General features: G+C 40.0%; 1 protein-coding gene across 2 annotated transcripts in view; it reads left to right on the top strand.

The window, feature by feature from the left end:
• SEMA3E (semaphorin 3E) overlaps positions 1-25849 on the top strand; it is a 312174-nt gene that overhangs the window by 92550 nt on the left and 193775 nt on the right. For both annotated transcript variants that reach the window (XM_073652328.1, XM_073652327.1), the window contains exon 2: positions 21208-21368. In XM_073652328.1, coding sequence (XP_073508429.1) covers positions 21208-21368 — 161 coding nt within the window. The remainder of the gene's footprint in view (positions 1-21207; positions 21369-25849) is intronic.

Below are 25849 nucleotides of genomic sequence, written 5' to 3'. Positions count from 1 at the left end.
TCCTCCTAATTTTAGTCAACTTTTGCTTTTCAATGCATATGCGAACACTAAGGGAGACCCACTCCCCAATAATGGGTAGAAGGTTTTTAGTATGCTGTAATCCACGTCTGTTTCAAGTGGCATTGCAGTTCCTCATAATTTTTGGAAATCCTTCCATTCACTGCTTAGGCCAATAGTGTACAGGAGACCCAGTTGCTATAAATGGAAAAAATGGTTTAGTTAAGGCCCTCTGACCTCCATGTCACTTCCAAGGGGCATTGGAGTGCCTTGAAATTTTTGTTAGGCATTGCACTCACTGTATGCCCTATAACTGTGTAGTCGAACTGCTCCTTTTGGTACAGAAACATATCCTACAAGACATGTGTGGTTGACTTGCCTGATATTGATGTGAATGGTCCCTGTTCCTCCTGGTCTTTCTCCTTTGCCACCACCTCATCCATCATTCATCACCTGAAGCTTTGTTTTAACGAGAGTCATAGAACTGGGATAGTAGCAGGAAAACATCCATCAATCCTCGGAGGAGGTAGGATATGCGCCAAAACGCTGACCACCTCAGGCCTAGCCGCTACTATATACATGGGCTCGCATTCCAAGGAACAGAAAGCTAAGGAGATGGATGGCCTCATGATCATGAATAATTTACTCATTGTGTAGGAGGCCGACCACTGCTGCTGTCTACCTTCTGAACTTTGTGTTGAAGCCTGATTGACCCAGGACCCGCAATCCTCTATGTCTGGAGGACGTGTTGCATCCCAGTGTCCAACTGTGTCCCGGCTTCCACAATATTAACCCAGTGTGACAGCGTCAGTCAGATGGACCATCCCTGGCCACATTCACTTGTCCACGTGTTTGTGGTTAGGCTGTCCTTCAAATAGGGGCGGCTGGGGATCATTTATGGACACCCGGCCGGCCCCAGGCAGCTGGGGACCAAGTGTGGGCACCTGGTCGCGGAGCAGCTGGGGACCGAGTATAGACCCCCGGTCGCCACCTGGCGGCTGGGGACCAAGCGTGGACACCCGGCCGCAGGCGGCTGGGGACTGAGTATGGATACCAGGCCGCCGATGCAGCCATGACTTGGTGGCCAGATTCCGCCTCCACATGCCTAAAAGGCACAATTTCAAGTGCAAGCAAGCTAGCAGTATGGTATTGCAGCCTGGGGGAGGGTTGGTGGCAGGCTGCATACTTGTGCTTGCATTGCAAGGAATGGGGGACGTACAATTGAACACTGCCCTGGGACAAGGACTTGCATGGGGATAGTTGCAACTCTGCATCTTCTGATGTGGCACACTTTTAGGCAGTGACTTGGGTGTCAGAGATGCTTCCAGGGGTCTTCCCCATGCTGTTCCCATGTCTTTTCAGCACTGTATGCATGTGTCACACAGCACATGGCCAGATAAGGTTGTAAAATGTTAAAATGACATTTCCCGGTGAATGCATTTGTCACGGTTGAAAGCAATACAAAAGTGCAAAAATGCATAAAAGATGCTACTTCTGAACATAGCCCAAGGTGTGGAAGAGTATTTTTGTTTTTGGTTATTTATTTTACCTTATACAGAAGTCTTTACCATGGAAAGGATGTTCCTTAACATAATTCACAGGAAAGCAGTTTCAGTTTAGTTTTTGAACATTTTATTGTGAGCCCGTAAAAGTGGCTTAATACCTCTGACGTTTTGTTGACAGCAGTGACCTGGGGGTCAGAAATGCTTCCTGGGGCGATCCCCATGCTGTCCCCATGTCATTTGAGCACTGTCACTATTGTTTTGGGCACTTTTTAGGCTTTCTACAGACTTCCGGGGGTTCCGCCGCAAAAATGCTTGGGTCTCCCATAGACTAACATTGGGCTCATTGCTCGGGTCTAGAACCCAAGTATCACGGTGAGCTCGGCCCAAGCTTCGAGCACCCGAGCATTTTAGTGCTCGCTCAACACTAATAGATACATTTTTGTTATTATAACACAGCTTTTTTGTAAGGCTGCCTATACACTGTGTTCCAAATTATTATGCAAATAATATTTTCTCAAATTTTCCCAAATTACCTATATGAATGGCAGTCATTGTAATTTTCCAGTCAAATAACTATTAGAGTACAATTGAAAGGTTTTTGTACAAACTGCCTATGATAACAGTATATTTTTTAAAAAAGAAAACACTCAAACTGCACTCAAAATGCATGTTCCAAATTATTATGCACAGCAGAGTTTTTAACCTTTTCATTTTAATAAAGAACAAAAAAATGGTCATTTTTGAAATTATAAACATTAGCAGGTTATTTCAAACTGAAATCAAACAGTTTTCAACTCAAAACTTTATTCTAGGTGATGTAATATTTGCACATAGGACCCCTTGTTCGAAATGAGCTTCTGAACTCGCTCATTCATTGAATTTGTCAGGTTTTGGATGGTTTCTGCTTCAATTGTTTTGCATGAGGACAGAATACCCTCCCAGAACTGTTGCTTAGATGTGAACTGCTTCCCGCCATCATAGACACTCCTTTTGATGATGCTCAAGAGGTTCTCAATGGGGTTGAGGTCAGGGGAGCATGGATGCCACACCATAAGCTTGTCCCGTTTTATGCCCACAGCAGCCAGAGATGCAGATGTGTTATGTGCAGCATGAGAAGGGGCATTATCATGTATGAAATGATCTCGATGGTCCAGATGGATGGAGTGGAGGATGGCTGGTTGATGGACACCCCATGCAAACACGGCTACGGCGCCAACAAGGAGGAGGTGGAGTAATGTTTTTGGCTGGAATCATGGGGAGAAAGATTGTCGGCCCTTTTAGCATCCCTGAAGGGGTAAAGATGAACTCCATAATGTATGTTGAGTTTCTCAAACAGTACTTCCTGCCATGGTTCAAGAAGAAAAACTGTGCATTCCGCAGCAAGATCATTTTCATGCATGATAATGCCCCGTCTCATGCTGCACATAACGCATCTGCATCTCTGGCTGCTGTGGGCATTAAACTGGACAAACTTATGGTGTGGCCCCCATGCTCCCCTGACCTCAACCCCATTGAGAACCTCTTGAGCATCATCAAAAGGAGTGTCTATGATGGCGGGAGGCAGTTCACATCTAAGCAACAGCTCTGGGAGGGTATTCTGTCCTCATGCAAAACAATTGAAGCAGAAACCATCCAAAACCTGACAAATTCAATGAATGAGAGAGTTCAGAAGCTCCTTTCGAGCAAGGGGTCCTATGTGCAAATTTTACATCACCTAGAATAAAGTTTTGAGTTGAAAACTGTTTGATTTCAGTTTCTAATAACCTGCTAATGCTTATAATTTCAAAAATGACCATTTTTTTGTTCTTTATTAAAATGAAAAGGTTGAAAACTCTGCTGTGCATAATAATTTGGAACATGCATTTTGAGTGCAGTTTGAGTGTTTTATTTTTTAAAAAATATACTGTTACCATAGGCAGTTTGTACAAAAACCTTTCAATTGTACTCTAATAGTTATTTGACTGGAAAATTACAATGACTGCAATTCAAATAGGTAATTTGGGAAAATCTGAGAAAATATTATTTGCATAATAATTTGGAACACAGTGTAAACAATGCACATTTTTTGGTTTCATACTCACACTAGTGCTTTTGACTTTAATGCAGTCTTTCATTTTTAAACACTGAAAGGTTTCATGGAAAACATACATTTAAAATCTGGCCAGGAACCATGCGGCTCAAATGACTATTCCAAAAGGCTAATTCCCAGTGGCTTCTCCACACCCTGCTCCCCTTGAGTAACAGGACTCTACCCTATATATGTGTATAGAGAGACCTGTCACTGAAGGGGTGCAGGTGTGGAGAAGCCATGGGATACCAGCCTTTTGGAATGGTCAGCCAAACAGCTTGGCCTCTGACCAGCTTTTAAATATTTTCTATGAAACAATGCAGCATTTCAAAGTAAAATGTGGTATATCTGGCTGAAATGACGGATCCAGTTTCTAACTCTAACAACACTCCCCATTGATAAGGTAGCATGAATCAGTTGTCAGTAAAGATGAGAGGATCATGCAAAATTCAAATTTGCCTGTTTGTGCGGATTGTCTCGGGAAATTTGATTCCCAGAGAAGTATTATTTGCAAATTTAATGGCCCTTATTATGCTCTGGGGCCTCTCCCGATCTGTCATAAGATTGGGCTGTCGGGATATCACGACATGCTCTATGACCTGACATTGCGCAGTGACCCCTCAAAGCCTGGTTGTGATTGGAAGTCCCAGCCTATAGTAAACAACAGACAGATGAGAAGTGGAACACATGAAAGAAGAAGTTCTGAGGACCGGACAGCAGGAAGTGAGCAGTAAGGTAATTGCCAGAGAGTTGAGCTGTGAGGTGTGCATTCGTTTTTTGTGTGTTTTTTTGTACTATTTGCCAGCCCTTTATAGTTTGCCAAAATGGAGGCCAAGCATTTTTTTATTTTGAGATCCTCACAAAATAAATTGCAGAATGTTTTAATTCACATGGGAACTGTAGCGTTGGTGTCCCTGTCCGCTTACCATTTTCCCCTCCCTTGGCAGGGATGCCGACTTATTCACTGCCCCAACCCTCATTCTGCACATCGTCCTCCTGCTGGTTCCCAGGGTCTGCGCATGTCTGGCAGATCCCCAGGCACTGCACTTAGAGCGCGCACACTCCCAGTCTCTTAAAGAGACAGCGTGCACCATCTAAAGGTGTCCCCAGCCAATGTCTGGGAGACACTTATTATTTAAGGCACCTCCACCTGTTCAGAGGTGCCTGAGCAACGTATTCACTCTACTTGTTTGTATTCTTGCTAGTTCTGCCAGGTTCTCTGTGCTAGTATATCTTCCAGTACCTGCCTGTATCTGACTTTGCCTCCCTGTATACCAGCCGTACCTGTCTGCACCTGCAATATATTCCTGTATATAAGCCGTACCTATCCGCACCTGCCGTGCCTGCCTGTATACCAGCCATACCGGTCTGTACCTGCGATGCCTGCCTGTATATCAGCCGTACCTGTCTGCACCTGCCATGAGTTTCAGGAAATTTGGTTCAAACCCTATCATCTGAGGATCCATCAGCTCAACTCTAGTAGCTATAGATATTATAGAATTATCATGGACTGGAAAGCATTGCACATTTTAGCCAGTCAGATTATGTCGCAAATCTAAAAATCACTTTTTATAATTTTGGGAAATAATTATTCTTTGAGGAATGAAAAATTATACCACTTTCTCATATTTTTTTTCAATTCCTCATTTTCAAGATCTGTGCTTGCAGTTATTGAATATAAGCCTTCATTGTTTACTTAAAAATTTGATACAGGTACATGGCTTGTTAATCCCATTAACTACATACGCCATACATGTATGGAGCAAGTCAGAAAAGGTTGTATCGATCAGGCCAGGACCTGCCTCTAACAATTGTTAACCTGTTAAAAGTCCTTGTCAAACTCTGACAGTAGCATTTAACACTGACTGCCATGGGAGCGGGCCATTTCATGCGCACATCGGTGACGTGATCGCGGGTTGCCGAAGGGTTGCTTTGATAGCTGGGGGTCTATTGAAGACCTCTGTGCTTTCCATTACAGAGCTCCTTTGAAATCCAGCCTATGGCTGGGCTTCAAAGTAGACCATGATTTGCAGTACATACAGCAAAGCATTGCTGTATATAGAACAAGTGATCAGACAATTGCAGCTTGAAGTTCACTTCGTGGACTATTAAGAAGAGTGAAAAGTAAAACAAACTAAAAAAAAATATTATATTAAATTAAAAAAACCTAAAAGTTAAAATCTCCCCCTTCCCTCCACATTAAAAATAACGTTAAAAAAAAATAGACATACAGTATGTGGTATTGCAAAATACATATATGTGGAAAAGTCTGATCTATCAAAATATAAAAATAATTAACCCGATCGGTAAACACCATAAATGAAAAAGATAAAGACCGCCAAGATTACATTTTTTTTTATCTCTGTAATACCAGAAAAAAGGTTGTTACAAGCGATTAAAACATCTTGTCTATCCCAAAATGATATCGATAAAAGGTTATCTCGCACCGCAAAAATCAGCCAACACACAGCTCCATCGACAGAAAATTTAAAACGTAACAGGTCTCGGAAAGTAGTGATACAACCCCTGAAATGTTTTTGGCAAATTTCAGAATTTTTTCTTCACATTAAAATAATAAAAAAAAACTGTACATGTTTAGTATCACTATAGTCATACTGATTAACAGAATCATATTGCGAGGTCATTTTTTACCACAAAATGTACACCGTAAAAACAATTTCCAAAATACAATGTTATAATTGCGTTTTTTTCACAATTTCTCCCCACTGGAATTTTTTTCCTGTTTCCAGTACACTATGTAGTAAAATTAATGGTGTCATTCAAAAGTGCAAAAAACAAGCCCTCATATGTTTATGTAGACAGAAAAATAAAAAATGTTATGGCTATGGAAGAAGGGAAGGAAAACACAAAAACTCAAAAATGGAAGTTGGCTGTGTGGTGGAGTTAAAGATTTTTTCATATTGTGGTTTTCTGCTTAAATCACAGCAGAACCCTTATAAACCACTGCAACAAAACTGCAATGTGTGGACACTACCTTGTAGTATAGTTATCAGTAGATATCAGTGGATCTGTCAAGATTCAAATTCAATAAATCGCGCCAATTATACCAAGTAATTCAATTTGCAGCAAATGTATTCCCTTCAAGTTGAATGTCCCTTATTATGCTCTGGGGTCTGGACCCTGGACACAGGGCATAACATATGTAAGAGAAAAAAAAGCTAATACCCCAAGGCTCCTTTACGCTGCTCACTGTTCCCATATGACACCTCTTCTTACCACCACCGTGCATTGAAACCTTGGCATCTTCTCACTAGGACAGGACTTCTGAAAGTGGTGTTCCACTTTTAATGCTGAAACACATTGAAAATGCGAGTTCCAATGTCAGTCTGTGAATAGCAATCAAAAACTCAATGTCTCTTGATTGATAAGTAATCATAAGATATACAGTGCAAACAAGGAGGGTAATATTACATTTCTCCTCTTTCTGTCTCTCTCTCACTTTCCATTTTCCGGGCAATTAGCTTTAGCTTCTGGTAATTAGGCTTTTCGGTATTGTAATTTGCAGTGAATTTATTCAACATGAATCAAATTTTGGGGGAAATGCTGAAAATCAGGCCAATTCAAATTTCAAAAGATCTCCTCATCTCTATTTAGAACACATGAATTGTGCTTTACAGAATGACTACAGTAAAGTCTTTTAAAAGTTTGAAAGACCTATACCTCAGGTCTCACACGTGCCGTATTCATGGACCAAGTACGGACTGCAATGTTGGGATCAGTCATGGATCTACTGACCCAAACTTAACTTAGGCTAACTTCATATAAGGGGACCCGTAACTTGCCGGGACAGCATGGTCTGTACTGGGACCATGAAAGTTGGACTTGTGAAACCAGACTGAAAGTGATTGAGACAAAATTATTCAAAAACGCTGTAAAAACTGTTCTTCCTGAATATACAAATCTTTTAATTTCAAAATGTCCAAATTCAGCTATAGATGCAATGTAGTGTTGACCAATACATATAAAATAAATTTATATTTACATGTGAAAAAGTGTTCATGTTCACATTTTCTCTGTCCGTTACCATTACCTCATCATTGATTAATTACCATGCTAAGTATACAATGTAATCTCTAATGAAGCTTTACTTGGATTATGAATATTTATTTTACATGAGCGTCATCTATCCACTTATCCACCCCCAACATATGCTATACTTTACTTCAACCAGATCCATGCTTGGAATTCCTGACAGATTTTTTGCTAGCACATTTTCTTACTGATTATTTCAAGCTATAATTAATTGTATTTTTCCTTAGGGCTAGTTCAGTCAGTATGAAAAATGATATGATATGATTTGCTTACTACACTTTCAAATGTTATTTAATTATTACTTTATTTATTTGAAATGTCATGGTGAGGAAGAAGCAGAAAATGAATACCCTTATTTATTAATCCCAAATCCAGAGAGAGATGAAATCTAAGGATCCTGTTTACTGCTTGTATAACATTCAGTGTGACCTGAAAGATTGTAATGGGCTGTCATACCCAACCACAGGCATATTTTCTTAAAATATGCAGTAAGCTTGACATTGTAATCCAATTCTCCATCTTAATTCTTTAAGTGTATATTAGTGTCACCTTTCATGAACCCAATGTGTACCTTCACTCCTCAATGAAATTGTATGTGATATAGTTCTCTAATGTACTTTTTATTTTGGACTGGCTTCCTTTATTGGTAAAATATGCTGTTCATAATGCAGGAATTCCATGGGAAATACACTGTATTCCAAATTATTATGCAAATAATATTTTCTCAGATTTTCCCAAATTACCTATATGAATTGCAGTCATTGTAATTTTCCAGTCAAATAACTATTAGAGTACAATTGAAAGGTTTTTGTACAAACTGCCTATGATAACAGTATATTTTTTAAAAAATAAAAAACTCAAACTGCACTCAAAGTGCATGTTCCAAATTATTATGCACAGCAGAGTTATCAACCTTTTCATTTTAATAAAGAACAAAAAAATGGTCATTTTTGAAATTATAAGAATTAGCAGGTTATTACAAACTGAAATCAAACAGTTTTCAACTCAAAACTTTATTCTAGGTGATGTTACATTTGCACATAGGACCCCTTGTTCAAAAGGAGCTTCTGAACTCTCTCGTCCATTGAATTTGTCAGGTTTTGGATGGTTTCTGTTTTAATTGTTTTGCATGAGGACAGACTTATGGTGTGGCACCCATGCTCCCCTGACCTAAACCCCATTGAGAACCTCTGGAGCATCATCATAAGGAGTGTCTATGATGGCGGGAGGCAGTTCACATCTAAGCAACAGCTCTGGGAGGGTATTCTGTCCTCATGCAAAGCAATTAAACAGAAACCATCCAAAACCTGACAAATTCAATGGACGAGAGAGTTCAGAAGCTCCTTTTGAACAAGGGGTCCTATGTGCAAATGTAACATCACCTAGAATAAAGTTTTGAGTTGAAAACCGTTTGATTTCAGTTTGTAATAACCTGCTAATGCTTATAATTTCAAAAATGACCATTTTTTTGTTGTTCATTAAAATGAAAAGGTTGAAAACTCTGCTGTGCATAATAATTTGGAACATGCATTTTGAGTGCAGTTTGAGTTTTTTATTTTTTTAAAAATATACTGTTATCATAGGCAGTTTGTACAAAAACCTTTCAGTTGTACTCTAATAGTTATTTGACTGGAAAATTACAATGACTGCAATTCATATAGGTAATTTGGGAAAATCTGAGAAAATATTATTTGCATAATAATTTGGAACACAGTGTAATCATATTGTGGTGGATCTCCTGTTACTGCCAGTGTTTTATGTTAGCTTGCATTTGGTTATCAAAAGAAAATAGAAAATTGGTTGAACTTTACAAGAAAAATCTGATTCTCTTGAATCTGAAATTTTTGTGATTTGCTTAATGCGAATTCAGCATAATGGTGTCTAGCCAACCTCCATTTTGCTGATTTGTGGAGGGTCAGTAAAAGGGGTGAAAAACAAAATGCTCGCCTCACTTCTCACCTGTCCTACCTCTGAAGTCCCAATCTGGTCCTTTGTGCAACTCCTTCTTCCTGAATACGTCTCGGGCATGCACTTAATGGTGTCATGATGCACATTATTACATCAGAGGCCAGCTAGGTACTGAAAGCCCAGCAGTGAGTGAAGATGCTAGAAGAACCAAAGAAGATATCTTGCATATGGTGCCAGAAGGAGCCACACACAGGTTGCTATGACAGGTTATCGGCGAAGTGAGTATTTTTTTAAGCCCTATGTTTAGTTTGCTCTTGGGCGTCCAAACCTCAATATGGAACATTCATTTTGCAACAATCATTGCAAATCAAATTGCCTGGTCAACAATGAGCAAATTGTTAAGTTTGAATTTTCCTTAGTTCTTTCATTAGTATTTGTGGACAGGAACAAAAGGGGATCCCACATATATGATTTGGCTTTTTTTTGCTACTGACTCGCCCCCTGGGCCGTGGGGCACGCGGATCCGGGCGACAGGGAGACGCTGGGAGTAGTAGTAGTGGCGGCCCGGTCCCGCGGCTCAGGGTGGTCAGGCCATTGGTAGTCTGCTACGTACTTGAGATAATGTCCGACTACGCCACCCGTGGATTGCGGTTATTAGGAACCGCCGCTGCAAGGCAGTCCGCTGGGGCTGATGATGGGTGCAGCTGAGGTGATGTGACTCCCCACGGGAAGAGTGCAGCCCCAGGGCAGTGTAGTGGATGGTGGGAGTGATGGTAGTGCGAGTCCCGGTGCTGATAGTGCTGGAGGCGCGAAGGAGCACACAGACAACAAGTTACAGTCCAGGGTCTTTACTCACAGTTCATTTGTTCCGGGTCACTTCTGTCAGCAGTGACCGCCCGAGCCGTGCTGCGTCCACCAGGTGTGGGGCTCGGTCAACTCCCAAGCAGTTCAGGAGCATGGCACAGGACCCCCTTTAATCCTTTCTCTGGCCTGCCTCACCAGTGACCCACTTTTGTCCAGCTGCCGCGGACTTGTGCGGTTAAACGTGGGCCCCGTCCTCCGCTGTCCTATATGGTGCCTTCCTAGCAGGTTTGATGAGGTGTCGCACCAATAGATGATCACGACGACCGGTCTTTGGCTGAGGGTTGTTTCTCCTCCACCAACTTGGGATCCGGTACCCTTAATCTGCCTGACCCTGCACCCTGGATTCTCGTGGGTTCTTAGGGTCCCTTCCACCTTCTTGTTCCTGAGCCCTCCTGTTTCTCTGTCTCTCCTTCTTTGCAGTTCCTGTTCTGTTCCTTTCTGTTCCTTTCTCTTGGAGCTGAGATGAGCCAGAATCTCAGCTCCCCTTCACCTCCTCCTCGGCCTCTCACTAGGCCCTCCTGGAGTAGAGCTCCTACAGAGCCTCTACTCCCTGTCTTCTCCTCTGGCTGAACGAACCTAGATCTAAGATGGTGCCCACCTTTTATACCTCCCTCTAGCCATGAGCCCAGGTGACCAGCAACCAATGGGCTCCTTCCTACGCTCAGAAACCGCCTCCTATCTGCCCCTACAGCACTGGGTGCTCCACCCCCCTCCCCACTCCAGCAGGGACATGGTCGGTCGTGCCTGCACTTATGTCTAGTGGGAGCACCGTTGAGCTGTCCCTCGGAAATGGGGTGTGTGTGCTGCATGCAGCTAACTGAGCCCTGGTCCATACTCCATCCTTACCCGGGAGTGGAATACCACACCTCTGGCAGAGGTGCAATACCCCTGTAGCGGCCGAGCCCTCGGGGCGCTACACTACCACCCAGCTCTATTATCGAGATAATACAAGTAGAAATAGGCAAATTCCATTGTTTAAGAGTTGGTGGTCATTTGGTGGTCATTCAGCTTCTCTCACCTTTATTATTGCTCTAGTTTTTGACCTTATGACTTTTTTCTGCCTTTAAAACAAAAATAGAAAACAAAGTAAGCATTTTTAGAAAAAAAAAATATAAAAATGTTTTTGTGGTTATGAATGTATTTGTTTTCATTTTGATTTACTTCATTTGGATAAAGGCTAACATTTCATAATAATTCCCAAATAATACTGCAGTACAAAGGTAAAAAATATGATCAAACAGAGCTAAATAACGATTTAAAATTAGTTTCTCAGTTCACATCTAGATATCACCACATCTCTCTCCTCATTGAAGGCATATCTTACACAGTTTCCTCAGAAGTCACATTTACCCCATTAACGCCAACACATAAATTCCTATTCCCTCACTGTCAGCACACTATTATTTCTTCCTCTTTCTCTGAAGATATATTTTTTTCCTGTATTGGTAACTGAATTTCCGATGTTACCCAGTGTGCAGCATCTTCTTTGCCCTTCTTTTTGACAATCTATCAGATGTTGCAGTCCATATCGTCATATTGCAGTGCATGATGTGACAAAAAAAGAAAAGGATAGGAGGGACTGGACGGCAGGGGTGGCAGTGGTGGAATAGTTGAGCATTGCCATTTTTTTAACCCCTTTTAGGGTTATCTTGCTTCATTCTCACAAAGCAAAATGCTAAGATTTTGGATTCAGGAGGATCTGAAAGTGTTGCAAAATTTGGGGAGAATACAATTCTCCTCGAATAAATTCACTCATCCCTAAATATGGCTTGAATTTATACAATAGCATAGCATCATATTTATTAAGGTAGTATTATACTTGCTATAATGCCTTTTCTTTTTCTTCTATGATAAAGATAATTGTCCATTCCACATTTGATAAAAAATGAAGATGTATATAAAAGTGCAGTGTTTAATGGAAATATGAACTATTTAAAGTATTTTCAGCCGATGGGATAATCTGCACAAGTAATGTAGAAGTAATCAGTGCTAGTAATTAACATGTATTAAAGTAGCACTTCTTTGGTCACTTGTAGAATATGGTTTATGGATTATACAGTTCACCTTGAATAACCCATAGTTAGTTGGCATGCCAGGACAATGTTTCTACAATATTTGCATAAGCCAGCAAACAGAAAAATGATCAGTAAACTTTTGGTTTTCTAATACTCCTTGGCAAAGTGCAAACAATGTTTGGAATGTACAATTATGGTTATACCTAACTATGCATTTATGTAGTTCATTTGACAGCTATGCTACCTACTGTATAAAATAAAATGTTTAGCAGAACTAGTCTAAAAAGAATATTCCAAACTTGCATATGTTATGCAAAGCATTTTGAGTAAAACAAAATGTCATCCTTTTCCTATACTTTTCAAAACCATGTATGATCTAATGGGTTTGAAAAAACTGGTTACAGAAGGATCTTTGCCAAGCATTATTCCTTGATTATGTTTTCCCAGACAGGCTTATTATGTCTCAATAAGAGAATTATCTTTGTAAAGCTAAAATTAGCATTGGATCCTAATGTTGCAGAAAAATTTTACTGAAATGTCTTCTCTGCCAGTTGCCAAGGTTTCAAACCTACATCATGCTAGAAAAATAAAACAGAGAAGCGTAAGATAGGTAGGTTAGGTAAGCTAGGCAGGTATATACCATATTTTTCGGACTATAAGACGCACCGGACCATAAGACGCACCCCAAATTTTGGGGTGAAATATAGGAAAAAAAATATTTTTTATAAGTTGAAGGTCCGTCTTATAGTCTGAATAGGTATCTTACCTCGGGGGCGTTTTAGCGAGGGTCACAGGAGGCAGGGTCCTTCAGGAAGCCAGTACTCCAGCAATGGGGAGTTTCGGAGGTGGTAGAGCAGGATCGCCGGGCCCTCCATTCCTTATCTCAGGAACCTGGTGGCTGCAACAGAAGATGTGAGACGCCTGAGGCCTGGTGCCTGGGGCCGGTGTCTGGCTGGGCACCGGTGTCTGGCTAGGGGGCCGGTGTCTGGCTAGAGGGCTGGAGCCAGTGTCCGGCTGGGGGTCCAGGGCCAGTATCTGGCTGGGTAGGCCAGGGCCAGTGTCTGGCTGGGGGGCAGTGAGCGACATTGCAGAGCGGCATGCGCAGCTTTCCGGTGTGCGCGGCCATCTTCCTGAAGCTGTGATGTACAGGAAAATAGCCACCTGAGCTACCAGTCTGTTCATGCGCCGGCTCGAGTGGCCATCTTCCTGTAGATCACAGCTTCAGGATGATGGTTGTGCACAGTGGAAAGCCGTGTTCGCCGCTCTGCCACGCCGCTTACGGGTCCCCAGCCAGACATCGGCCGGTAGCATCTCACCTCTTCTGCTGCCGCTGCCATGTTCCTGAAGGAGGGAAGGAACGGAGGGCCCTGCGATCCCGCTTCACCACCAACGCAACTATCAGGTAAGCTCTATGTTTGGACCATAAGACGCACCCCTCATTTTCCTCCCAAATTTAGGGGGAAAAAAGTGCATCCTATGGTCTGAAAAATACGGTACTTATTTTAAATTAATTAAAATTACCAGTGTAGAAAATAATTTTTTAAATAACATATTCAACAATTCTGAGCTGATAGAGGGGGAATGTAGAGTGACTACCAAAGGTGATACAGGTAATTCATTGATTAAAATGAAAAAAAGTTACTTAATTTCTTATGCGGTGGTGTTGTAGGGAAGTTAAACACTCACTGCTAGAGTTTACAATAGATTACAGCTTTTTTATGATATTGTTGCTAATTGCCGAATTATTATTCCATCACAGGAATTCATCATGATCCACCCTAAAGAAGCATTCCCATCTTTATTTTTTTAATTAAATGTATGTGTTGTTGCATTTAATGTAACGTGAGTGTATTGATATACTGACCTACCGCTGCTCTCTCCAATATCTAGTGCCATTCTGCTGCCCTTCACAGTGATGTCACCCCTCTGCAGACTCTGTGCTCTGCATGACCCGGAAAAGACTTTTACAATATAAGTCTATGGAGCACTCGGATCAGGCAAACGTAGGCTATCAATGTTAAGCAGACTACTGGCCCACGCATAGAGTGAGCTAGCCAGTCGCATTGCAGTGACATCACTGAGAAGAGGAGAAGATCCCGGAGAGAGAAGCTGTAGGGGAGTATATTTATACCTTCACACAACATTATATGCACATATACACACATTTAATAAAAAAATATAGATGGGAGTGCTTCTTTAAGGGACCATTCCAAAGTGGACAACTTTTGAATTGATGCTGTACTCACTGCTCCAGCAAAACTTTTCATGATCAATTTAATAAATGGACATTAGCCCTCAAGGAAAGGTCTTGTAAGGCTTACTCAATATAGCTTGTGAGGAATGACTAGATACAGTATTTACTCTCCAATACTTTCAAGAACTACTCAAACTAAAGAGGGTGTGTGGCACATTTCTAATCTCATTATACAATTGCATGAGCTTTAGGTGTGATAATTGTAACTTAGTTTATGTCAACATATTATGCAATGTTTTGAAAGATTTAATCTTTCAGTCCCCATGCTAAGGTATTGAAATCTAATTAACCATCCGTATGTATGTAGTGCATGAGAAGAAAACAATGAAATATCTTTAGGTATAGAAAAGCAGAGGCAACTACTGAGCCACGTTACCCCTCTGAATCAGAACAAGATTACAATTAAGACATGTAGTTGACCATGCTTCATGAAATGTTCCAAGAGTTAAATAGGCTTGTTCGGTCTTAGTTCTTAAACTGTAAAAATTGACAGAGTGAAATTAGTTTGTGTAATACTAAGTATTGACTTGACTAATAAAACAAAAATTCTGTCCACAAATCAAGTACTCATTATTCTATGATACATAAGTTATGGAGTTATTTAACTAGGTTAATCACTATACAATTCAATGTTTCTAATGGAGTATACTTCAAGCAGCTCCAGTGAAACTGGGTAATTTAGTCAAATGAAAATCCCATTATGGTATCTAATGTGCTCTAGAATACATGTTTACCCAATTTCAAAGAGAATATGGATCCAACTCTTGACCTAAAATGTATGTGGAATTTTTAGCTCAAGGTATTAACCCTGCCAATCTATTTAACAGGCATGTGATTAAAGTGATTAAAGCTTCCTTTAAAATGACATGTGGAAAGAATTGAAATAAATGCAATATGTCACTGACCAGTTACTCAAGTATTGCTTTACAAAAATATTACGAATGAATGAGACATTCAGTGGAGTAGAACAGCCAATAGAGCTTGCTTTGTTTGGACACTGCCCTTCATTAACTTGCTTAGTAATTTATCCCATTATGTAATACTACTTTTATTACCGTCTAGTTCTTTCAAAGTTGCACAAAGTAGAGAAAGAGAAAAGTAGAACTAGGGCTTAATAAGTCAGTCATGTTTAATATTCAAAAAGTTGTATTCTGAAATCAAAGGGGTTGTCCACTTTCAGGAAAATGGGCTCCAAACTCTATAAAATACCTAAATGAATAAACTCAGTGGGTACTAACCCACCTTTGGTTATGCATGTTTGCAGTGGTAATATCACATCAACCGCGTGTGTGGCCACTGAAGCCAGTCATGGAGCTTAGTGGCTGTGTTGAGGATAACTGCACGTGATGCTGCACTCAGTGCATGAGCACTGAGCTCAGTGACTGGATAGAATGGTGAGGAGCGCTGTTGATGTGACATCACCACTGCAGCCAAAACACCAGGACCAGAGCAGCAGCGGGAAGCCACTGCTGGATCCTGCTAGGGTGAGTACCTGCTGAGTTCATTATGTGGACAACCCTTTAAGGCTACCATGCATCATATACACATGCATACAGGATTGCATTTCTAAAACAGGCCATAATGAAATAATGACGAATCTTAAAAATATAATTTTGAAGGAATTAGATAAGATTCACTGTATATGTGATATTAAATATACAGTACATAAGTATGTTTTATAACTATACAAGACATAAAGGATGGAGTCTAAAGCACTAGACATGTGGTGTTAGGATGATAACTATTTTTCTCCTGTTATCTATGGATAACTATTGTGAGATTAGTTTCTGTACCATACAATACCTGAAGCCATATACTGTAGAAACTTTTCATTAATTATGTACTGGGCTAATTAGTTTTGGTATGATAACTCTTATCAACTGGGATTTTTTTGGCTTCATCTATTTCAGAGATGACTGCAGATTATAGTGAAGACTACAACATATTTTCCTTGCTACACTTAGACCACATTGGATATTATTAATGGCAAACAAACTGACATCTCCATACAAATCATAGACGCATTTATTATTGGTCTTTTGGCCTGATGTACGTCCTGTCTTAAGTGTATTATCTTCTTCCAACATTGATCACGTTCATTTTTCTGATTAAAAATCATCAGGTTTTTTCATAAGGGGCTAATTATTGACTTAGTAATGAGAACCAAAGATTTCATTGCTGTTTTTACTGACCTTGACCTGCAATGTCAATTCTGATTGCTGCCACCTGCACCAACCTTGGGCTTGGCCTTCATTCTGCCTTTACATTATGATGAGTCTATGCCTGTGATCCTGTTTGGTTTTATACTGCCCTGTTCAAATACTCAGTGTCTACTGTCTCTGAACTTTATTGACTGGGCGTCTATTGTGTTCCCAGGATAGTGTGGAATTCTTAGACATTCTTCACAAAGGGACATGACAGTCAATGGAGTTTAAAGGCAAGTTCACAGGAGAGGTTAGGCTCACTGTCATTCTATCTTTGCAAAAGAAACTCAAACAAAAGAGATGGAATAGAAAACCTGTATGTATAGCATGGAGCCATGGGTTGAAATTCTAGCCTTTTCATGTTTTCATGTTTTTAAACAACCCATAAGCACATTACGATTTCAAGTCTATAATATGAAAGTGAAGAATCTTAAATCATCAGGATCAACATCGATGTATCATAAAAAAGTGTTGCCAAATTCAAAGATAAAAATAAAAAGAACTTAAGAGCTGTCCTGGGAAATCATTGCTGATGAACCAACCCTCAAAGAGAAAGGAATCACATATAATATACTGTATAATCATTATGACATTCAATCTCTTTACAAAAAGTGGCATCAATAATAATAAGGAAGACAAAGGAGAACTCTGAAGAACTCAGATTCTAGAATGTAGGTCAGTTAACAAAAGTTAGGTTTCCATTTTATTCAATTTCCTAGTAAGTTTGTGGGTTTTTCTTTAGCTGATCCAAGATAAATCTGAATTTTTAAATCCCTTGTGAAAAATGAATGTGGCATGTCTATAACTGTACAGAACATTTACATTGATATCATATTTGTGTGATTTTAATTAACTACTCATCTTTAAATATCATGGGATGAAGGAGGAATGAATCTAAGTAAAATTGTTGTGTGAAATCTGGTTTGGAATAAGGGAGAGTGAATCTAAACAAAGCATTATACATCATTGACTGGCAGAAGAGAGAACACTGCTACGTCTAAACAGGATTAAGATTAATAAAACGCCTGTCCCACATGTCTTAGGTACTATGTAACTAGATCTTTTTTATGAAGGGAGAAATATAAGGATGTTGTGAGTCCCTGATGAACTGGAGATGACTATAACTTGCTTCTGTATGTGAAACTATATGCCCTTGTCTTTGGCAATGTAACAGATATGATATTATAGTATACATGATGTCATAAGTAATATGATATTGCCCTATCTATATATAGCGACAACTAGACCGAAGGAGAAAATACATTTAAAAATATATAGCTATTAGCTAGAGAAAGTCAATTTAATGGGGTTGTCCTATGAACAAAGTTCATTTTAATCAATAGATCGTGGAATAAAAATGTACTGTTCATAAGACAACCCCTTTAAGCTTGCTATAAACTAAGACATGATTATTATCAATTATTGACATTTTTACCAGATGAAGCTATAATTGCATCCATCAGGGAAAGGTAAAAAGGAAAGTTAATTTTCATGTAACACCTACAATATGCAGAATTCCTAGGTAACCACTCAGGGAAAGCAAGGGTCACTACGGTATTCCAGTGCATATAATATGTATTTTATTAATCTCATTATAAATACACACCATTATAAAATAAAACAATTACAAACACTGAAGGCACAAGAGGGAAGCCAATATTTGGTACTGAAAGGTACATAAACACAGTTATTACTTTGGACCAACAATAAAAACTGTAATAGACAACACTGGAAGTAATACATACAGTTGCAATCAAAATTACTCAACCTCCATTGCAAATTAGGTTATTACCAATATCTTCAAAATTTCTGCTGTTAGTAATAAACCAGTCAAACAAAAATAATTTAAATATCTCAACCCAGCTAATATAACAAGTCAATTTTCTAAGTTCAAGACAAAATGCCACTTTTAGTAACAACTGCAGTCTCAAAATTGTTCAACCATGTCATGAGAAGTGTCTTTAGTACTTAGTAGGGCATCCTGTGGCTGTTATGACACCAGTATCTGACAAAGTTCATGAGTAATCTTGCCTATTCCTCTTGGTCAATGACCTCCAGTTCACTAATATTCTTGGAATTGCTTACTGCAATAACTCTCTTCAAATCCCACAAAAATTTTTTTATGGGGTTCTATGTCTGTGACAGCAACTCCAGAATCTTCCAGGTGTTCTGAAGGCAAGCCTTGGTGGACATTGAGGTATCATTGGGATTATTGTCCTGTTGGATAGTCCAATGACGCCCAAAATTTTCTCCTAGTACTTCTTGATACTTGATTGAAGTCGTCCATATGCTGCCGGTTTCAAGAGAAAGCAAAATAGGCCCCAGAACATCACTAAGCCACTGCCATAATTCACTTTAGGCAAGGTATTCCATTTAGTGAATGCTTCATTCTTCCTCCTTCTGACATACCAGTAATCCATAGACCTGAAAAGTTCCAATTTTCTTTCCTCATTCCATAGAACAGAATACCCAATTGTTGTAAGTTACAGTTTTGAGCATATTAAAGCAAAATTATCTTATGCTTTTGTGTGAGTAAAGGTTTATGTTTTGGAATGGAAACCTTCAATGTTTAGTGCCTTGCTTTGCAAACTGAAACTTCAGTATTTGATGCTACCTGATTTTACTACAGAGCTACCACATGCCTCCTCAGGAATCTGAGGGCAGCCAGTAATAGCTTCACCTCTGTCACGTCCAGGTAGTGTAGGCAGTGTTACGTTAACTTTGAACTTGAAAACAATGTTTCCAACTTTATCTCTAGGAACATTCAATGCCTTATATCTATTTTTTGATTTGTGGAAAAAGTTGATATTTGCTGCTGGGTTCATGCCCACAATAAAAATCGAATATGCGGTAACATGGAGTCAATGCAGTTTACAACTCATGGACTTGTGGACACGACACTAGCAGTGCAGATCACCATCACCTTCTTTTTCCACAACATTGCAACATTGGAGTCTACAACTTTTTGGTGGTGCAGCAGCTGGAACATCCCCTTTTTAAAAGCTTATAGTAGAGTTGCGGTCACAAAACCTCAAAAGGTGAGCAGTTATTGTTCTTTCATTTATCACTGGTTGATCGGATAAGACCCTACTGCACTTGAATTTGCCCCCCAATCTCTTCTTTAATATCTTTCCATATCTTTTTCCTTTTTGTGTGCCAGGAAATTATTTCTTCTCTTACTTTTTTTGGGCCACTTTCTTGACAACACAAGGATATTAGTGAATTGGAAGTCTATAAGTAGAGGGCTAATTCTCCTCAAAAACTATTTCAGAAAATGGTGTATGACTATAAAACATGTTAGCAGCAGCCAAAGTATGCTCAAATAATTAAAAAAGATGCTTATCATCAATGGATTGTTTAATTTTGAGACTTCAGTACTCATTAATAGTGACATTTTGTGTTGAATTTGGAGAATACACTTGTTTCTGTATATTAGTACTGTTGAGCTATTTAAATTAGTTTTGTTTGATTAGTTCATTGAAAACTGCAAAAAGAGTGTAAATTTTGCTAATAAAAATATTTTCAATCAAGGATGAATAACTTTGAATGCAACTGTAGATTCTAGGAGAGGACAGGGCTACTTGAGGGACGTTATGTTAACAAATAGAGACCAACTTCCAACTTCCCGAGAGCACATTTTGCCGCATAGGTTCTTTGTTGGATTCTGTCTTAGAAAATCAAACATAAATGTCAATATTTTACTTGCTCATATAGCACCATTACTTTCCACATCATTTTGAAATCATCATAAATGGGTCTTATTATGCATATTTCATATCAGTATGCCTTTGGAATGTGGGAGGAAACCCACACAAACACAGGGAGAATACAATTCTTTACAGATATTGTACTCTGGAATTTTAACCCAGGACCCAAGTGGTGTAAGGCTATGGTGCTAACCACTGAGTTACCATGCTGCAAATAATGTTCACTGTAAAGCCATAGATGTACCATATAAATATCAAATATGTACTGGTATTAGATTATTATTTCTGCGTAGATGGAACCTATCAATGTAGAACAGCTAAATAGCTCTAAAATCATATATATTTATCCTTTTAGATTAAAAAGATCTCTAACACAAAGATAAATGTGCAAAGTTGCATACCACAGTTTCTAATTTTTCTTAAGGAATCCCTAAACTCATTTCTAATCTACAAACTTGATACTAACTTACAATCCTTACAAGTATCTCTTTCTATTGCTTTTTTCGAGGAAAAACCCAAGTCTTAGTTATGCTTCCTTCATGTACAAATCATTCTAATTCCTTGCATTTTCCTATATGTTAATTCATCGTTAACATGTAAATCGAAGTTTAACTATTTAATTTGTATTTCAGAGCTGTGGGATTTAAACAGAACCTCAATCTTCCAGAATCAGCTTGGAGGTCTTGACCTACGTACCATGTATTTGGATGAATATCAAGAAAGACTGTTTGTGGGAGGTAGAGATCATGTGTATTCACTTAGTCTGGAAAACATCACTGAGAAATATAAAGAGGTAATGTACGAAAATAATTCAAGCCAAGGTTGCATTTGATTACAGTACAGTAAAAAAAGATGTTGCACCAAATGTTCTACATACATAAAGTGGGCCCCAGGCTTAGACCACATGGAATAGTTATAGTATGGAATTACCGCAATTCCTTAATAAAAAATACTAATAAAAATTCTTTAAAGCATCACTCCAGCTGTTTTTTTTTTATTTCACCACTGGAGTGGCATCACTAATGTCTGTTCCCTGCCCCTGGTAATACACTTACCAGCCAATGTCTTCTCTTCTTTCCAGCGCCGCTCCTGTCCCAATCCGCCATCTTGTGACTGCAGGTCCGAGGTAATGATCACAAGCTCTCAATCTAAGTCTATAAGACCCTCATTCTGGCCTCGTTCTGGCTCTCATAGACTTACATTGACATTCAGTTCACCCAGAAAATACTGGAGTGATCCAGCCTGTCACAAACTGCAGAAGACGACCGGTATGACACAGGTAAGTATATTAGTAGGAGCAGTGAACTCACATTGGTGACGCCACTCCAGTGGTGAAATAAAAAAAAAATGCTAGAGTGGGGCTTTAAGAGAAGGAGTAATCTCCTGGCAGCATCACACAGCAGCTTCTGTGACTAATCTTTTCAGTCTTTTTATTGAGACTGTATAGAATTTTTTACTGCTCTTCCAAAAATTCCCTGAAGATTTTCAGGCTTAGCACACTACAAAGGTGGCTACACTAATAATAGCACTATAATGATAGCTCCTCCGGGACCAGTTGATTTTTCGTTATTGTGGTTGCACTTTTTGGGCCATGGCCTCCATGGACCATAAATTTGTAATTTTTCTGTTCATATATCTGTTTGATTGCTTAATTTTTGCAATACAAGTTGTAGTTTTGAATGTGACAATTAATTTTCCCATATCACATGCTGAGAATCAGGAAATAAATTCCAAATAGATTGAAATTGTGAAAAAACTTAAATTCGCCATTGCTTTTTTTTTGTTACAGCATTCGTTGTGAAGCAAAAATGACCTGGTGATATGATATTCAAGGCCAGTCCTAATATGGCAATACCAAACATTTTTTTATATTGCAGTGGTGAAAAAAAAAATTGTAAATATTTTATAGAAGATTAAAAGAAATGCAAATCTGATCTGGCATTTTGATATTTGTTTTTGGTGATCAGTGTTAACTGTTATCAGTGATGTTTAACTATTTAAATGCCACTGTCAATCTCTGACAGCAGCATTTAGATAGCGTGCACACTGGCTTCCATCTGCCCTCTGATGTGATCTTTGCTGCCATCTTATTATGCTTCTGAAACTTTTTATACCATATTCTATTGTATGTATATACATATACAGTACAGACAAAAAGTTTGGACACACCTTCTCATTTAAAGATTTTTCTGTATTTTCATGACTATGAAAATTGTACATTCACACTGAAGGCATCAAAACTGTGAATTAACACATGTGGAATTATATACTTGACAAAAAAGTGTGAAACAATTGAAAATATGTCTTATATTCTAGGTTCTTCAAAGTTGCCACCTTTTGCTTTGATGACTGCTTTGCACATTCTTGGCATTCTCTTGATGAGCTTCAAGAGGTAGTCACCGGAAATGGTCTTCCAACAATCTTGAAGGAGCTCTCAGAGATGCTTAGCACTCGCTGGCCCTTTTGCCTTCACTCTGCGGTCCAGCTCACCCCAACCCATCTCGATTGGGTTCAGGTCTGGTGACTGTGGAGGCCAGATCATCTGGCATAGCACCCCATCACTCTCCTTCTTGGTCAAATAGCCCTTACACAGCCTGGAGGTGTGTTTGGGGTCATTGTCCTGTTGAAAAATAAATGATGGTCCAACTAAACGCAAACCGGATGGAATAGCATGCCGCTGCAAGATGCTGTGGTAGCCATGCTGGTTCAGTATGCCTTCAATTTTGAATAAATGCCCAACAGTGTCACCAGCAAAGCACCCCCACACCATCACACCTCCTCCTCCATGCTTCACGGTGGGAACCAGGCATGTAGAGTCCATCCGTTCACCTTTTCTGCGTCGCACAAAGACACCGTGGTTGGAACCAAAGATTTCAAATTTGGACTCATCAGATCAAAGAACAGATTTCCACTGGTCTAATGTCCATTCCTGGTGTTCTTTAGCCCAAACAAATCTCTTCTGCTTGCTGCCTGTCCTTAGCAGTGGTTTCCTAGCAGCTATTTTACCATGAAGGCCTGCTGCACAAAGTTTCCTCTTAACAGTTGTTGAAGAGATGTGTCTGCTGCTAGAACTCTGTGTGGTATTTACCTGGTCTCTAATCTGAGATGCTGTTAACCTGAAATTTATGAGGCTGGTGACTCAGATAAACTTATCCTCAGAAGCAGAGGTGACTCTTGGTCTTCCTTTCCTGGGTCGGTCCTTATGTGAGCCAGTTTCTTTGTAGCGCTTGATGGTTTTGGCAACTGCACTTGGGGACATTTTCAAAGTTTTCCCAATTTTTCACACTGACTGACCTTCATTTCTTAAAGTAATGGTGGCCACTTGTTTTTCATTACTTAGCTGCTTTTTTCTTGCCATAATACAAATTCTAACAGTCTATTCAGTAAGACTTCAGCTGTGTATCCACCAGACTTCTGCACAACACAACTAATGGTCCCAACCCCATTTATAAGGCAAGAAATCCCACTTATTAAACCTGACAGGGCACACCTGTGAAGTGAAAACCATTTCCGGTGACTACCTCTTGAAGCTCATTAAGAGAATGCCAAGAGTGTGCAAAGCAGTCATCAAAGCAAAAGGTGGCTACTTTGAAGAACCTAAAATATAAGACATATTTTCAGTTGTTTCACACTTTTTTGTTAAGTACATAATTCCACATGTGCTAATTCATAGTTTTGATGCCTTCAGTGTGAATGTACAATTTTCAAAGTCATGAAAATACAGAAAAATCTTTAAATGAGAAGGTGTGTCCAAACTCTGGTCTGTACTGTATATATACACTGCTCAGAAAAGTAAAGGGAACACTCAAATAACTCATCCTAGATCTGAATGAATGAAATATTCTCATTGAATACTTTGTTCTGTACAAAGTTGAATGTGCTGACAATAAAATCACACAAAAATCATCAGTGGAAATCAAATTTATTAACCAATGGAGGCCTGAATTTAGAGTCACCCCCAAAATTCAAGTGGAAAAACACACTACAGGCTGATCCAACTTTCAGGTAATGTCCTTAAAACAAGTCACAATGAGGCTCAGTATTGTGTCTGGCCTCCACATGCCTGTAAGACCTCGCTACAATGCCTTGGCATGCTCCTGATGAGGTTGCAGATGGTCTCCTGTGGGATCTCCTCCCAAACCTGGACTAAAGCATCCGCCAACTCCTGAACAGTCTGTGGTGCAACGTGACGTTGGTGGATGGAGCGAGACATTATGTCCCAGGTGTGCTCAATCGGATTCATGTCTGGGGAATGGGTGGGCCAGTCTATAGCTTCAATGCCTTCATCTTGCAGGAACTGCTGACACACTCAAGCCACATGAGGTCTGGCATTGTCCTGCATTAGGAGGAACCCAGGGCCAACCGCACCAGCATACGGTCTCACAAGTGGTCTGAGGATCTCATCTCGGTACCTAATGGCAGTTATGCTACCTCTGACGAGCACATGGAGGGCTGTGCGGCCCTCCAAAGAAATGCCACCCCCCACCATTACTGACCCACTGCCAAACCGGTTATGCTGAAGGATGTTGCAGGCAGCAGATCGCTCTCCACAGCGTCTCCAGACTCTGTCACGTCTGTCACATGTGCTCAGTGTTAACCTGCTTTCATCTGTGAAGAGCACAGGGCACCAGTGGCGACTTTGCCAATCCAGGTGTTCTGTGGAAAATGGCAAGCGTCCTGCACTGTGTTGAGCTGTGAGAACAACCCCCATCTGTGGATGTCAGGCCCTCATACCACCCTCATGGAGTCGGTTTCTAACTGTTTGTGCAGACACATGCACATTTGTGGCCTGCTGGAGGTAATTTTGCAGGGCTCTGGCAGTGCTTTTCCTGTTCCTCCTTGCACAAAGGTGAAGGTAGCGGTCCTGCTGCTGGGTTGTTGCCCTCCTATGGCTCCCTTCACGTCTCCTGGTATCTGCTCCATGCTCTGGACACTGTGCTGACAGACAGAGCTACCCTTCTTGCCACAGATCGCACTGATGTGCCATCCTGGAAGAACTGCACTACCTGAGCAACTTCTGTGGGTTGTATTGTAGACACCGCCTCATGCTACTGTACCTCTAGGGGTGAGAGCAATGGCAAATGAAAAAGTGACCAAAACAACAGCCAAAAAGGATGAGAACAGAGAAATGGTCTGTGGTCACCACCTGCAGAACCACGACTTTATAGGGGGTATCTTGCTAATTGTCTGTCATTTCTACCAGTTGTCTGTTCCATTTACACAACAGCAGGAGAAATTGATGCACAATCAGTGTTGTTTAATAACACCCTTGGT

This window comes from Phyllobates terribilis, unplaced genomic scaffold (genome assembly GCF_046119375.1).
Source record: "Phyllobates terribilis strain yellow unplaced genomic scaffold, ASM4611937v1 Scaffold_11__3_contigs__length_659146591, whole genome shotgun sequence".
Classification (NCBI taxonomy): Eukaryota; Metazoa; Chordata; class Amphibia; order Anura; family Dendrobatidae; genus Phyllobates; species Phyllobates terribilis.
The sequence above is the reverse complement of the archived record's forward strand: the minus strand, read 5'-3'. Positions and strand labels throughout refer to the sequence as shown.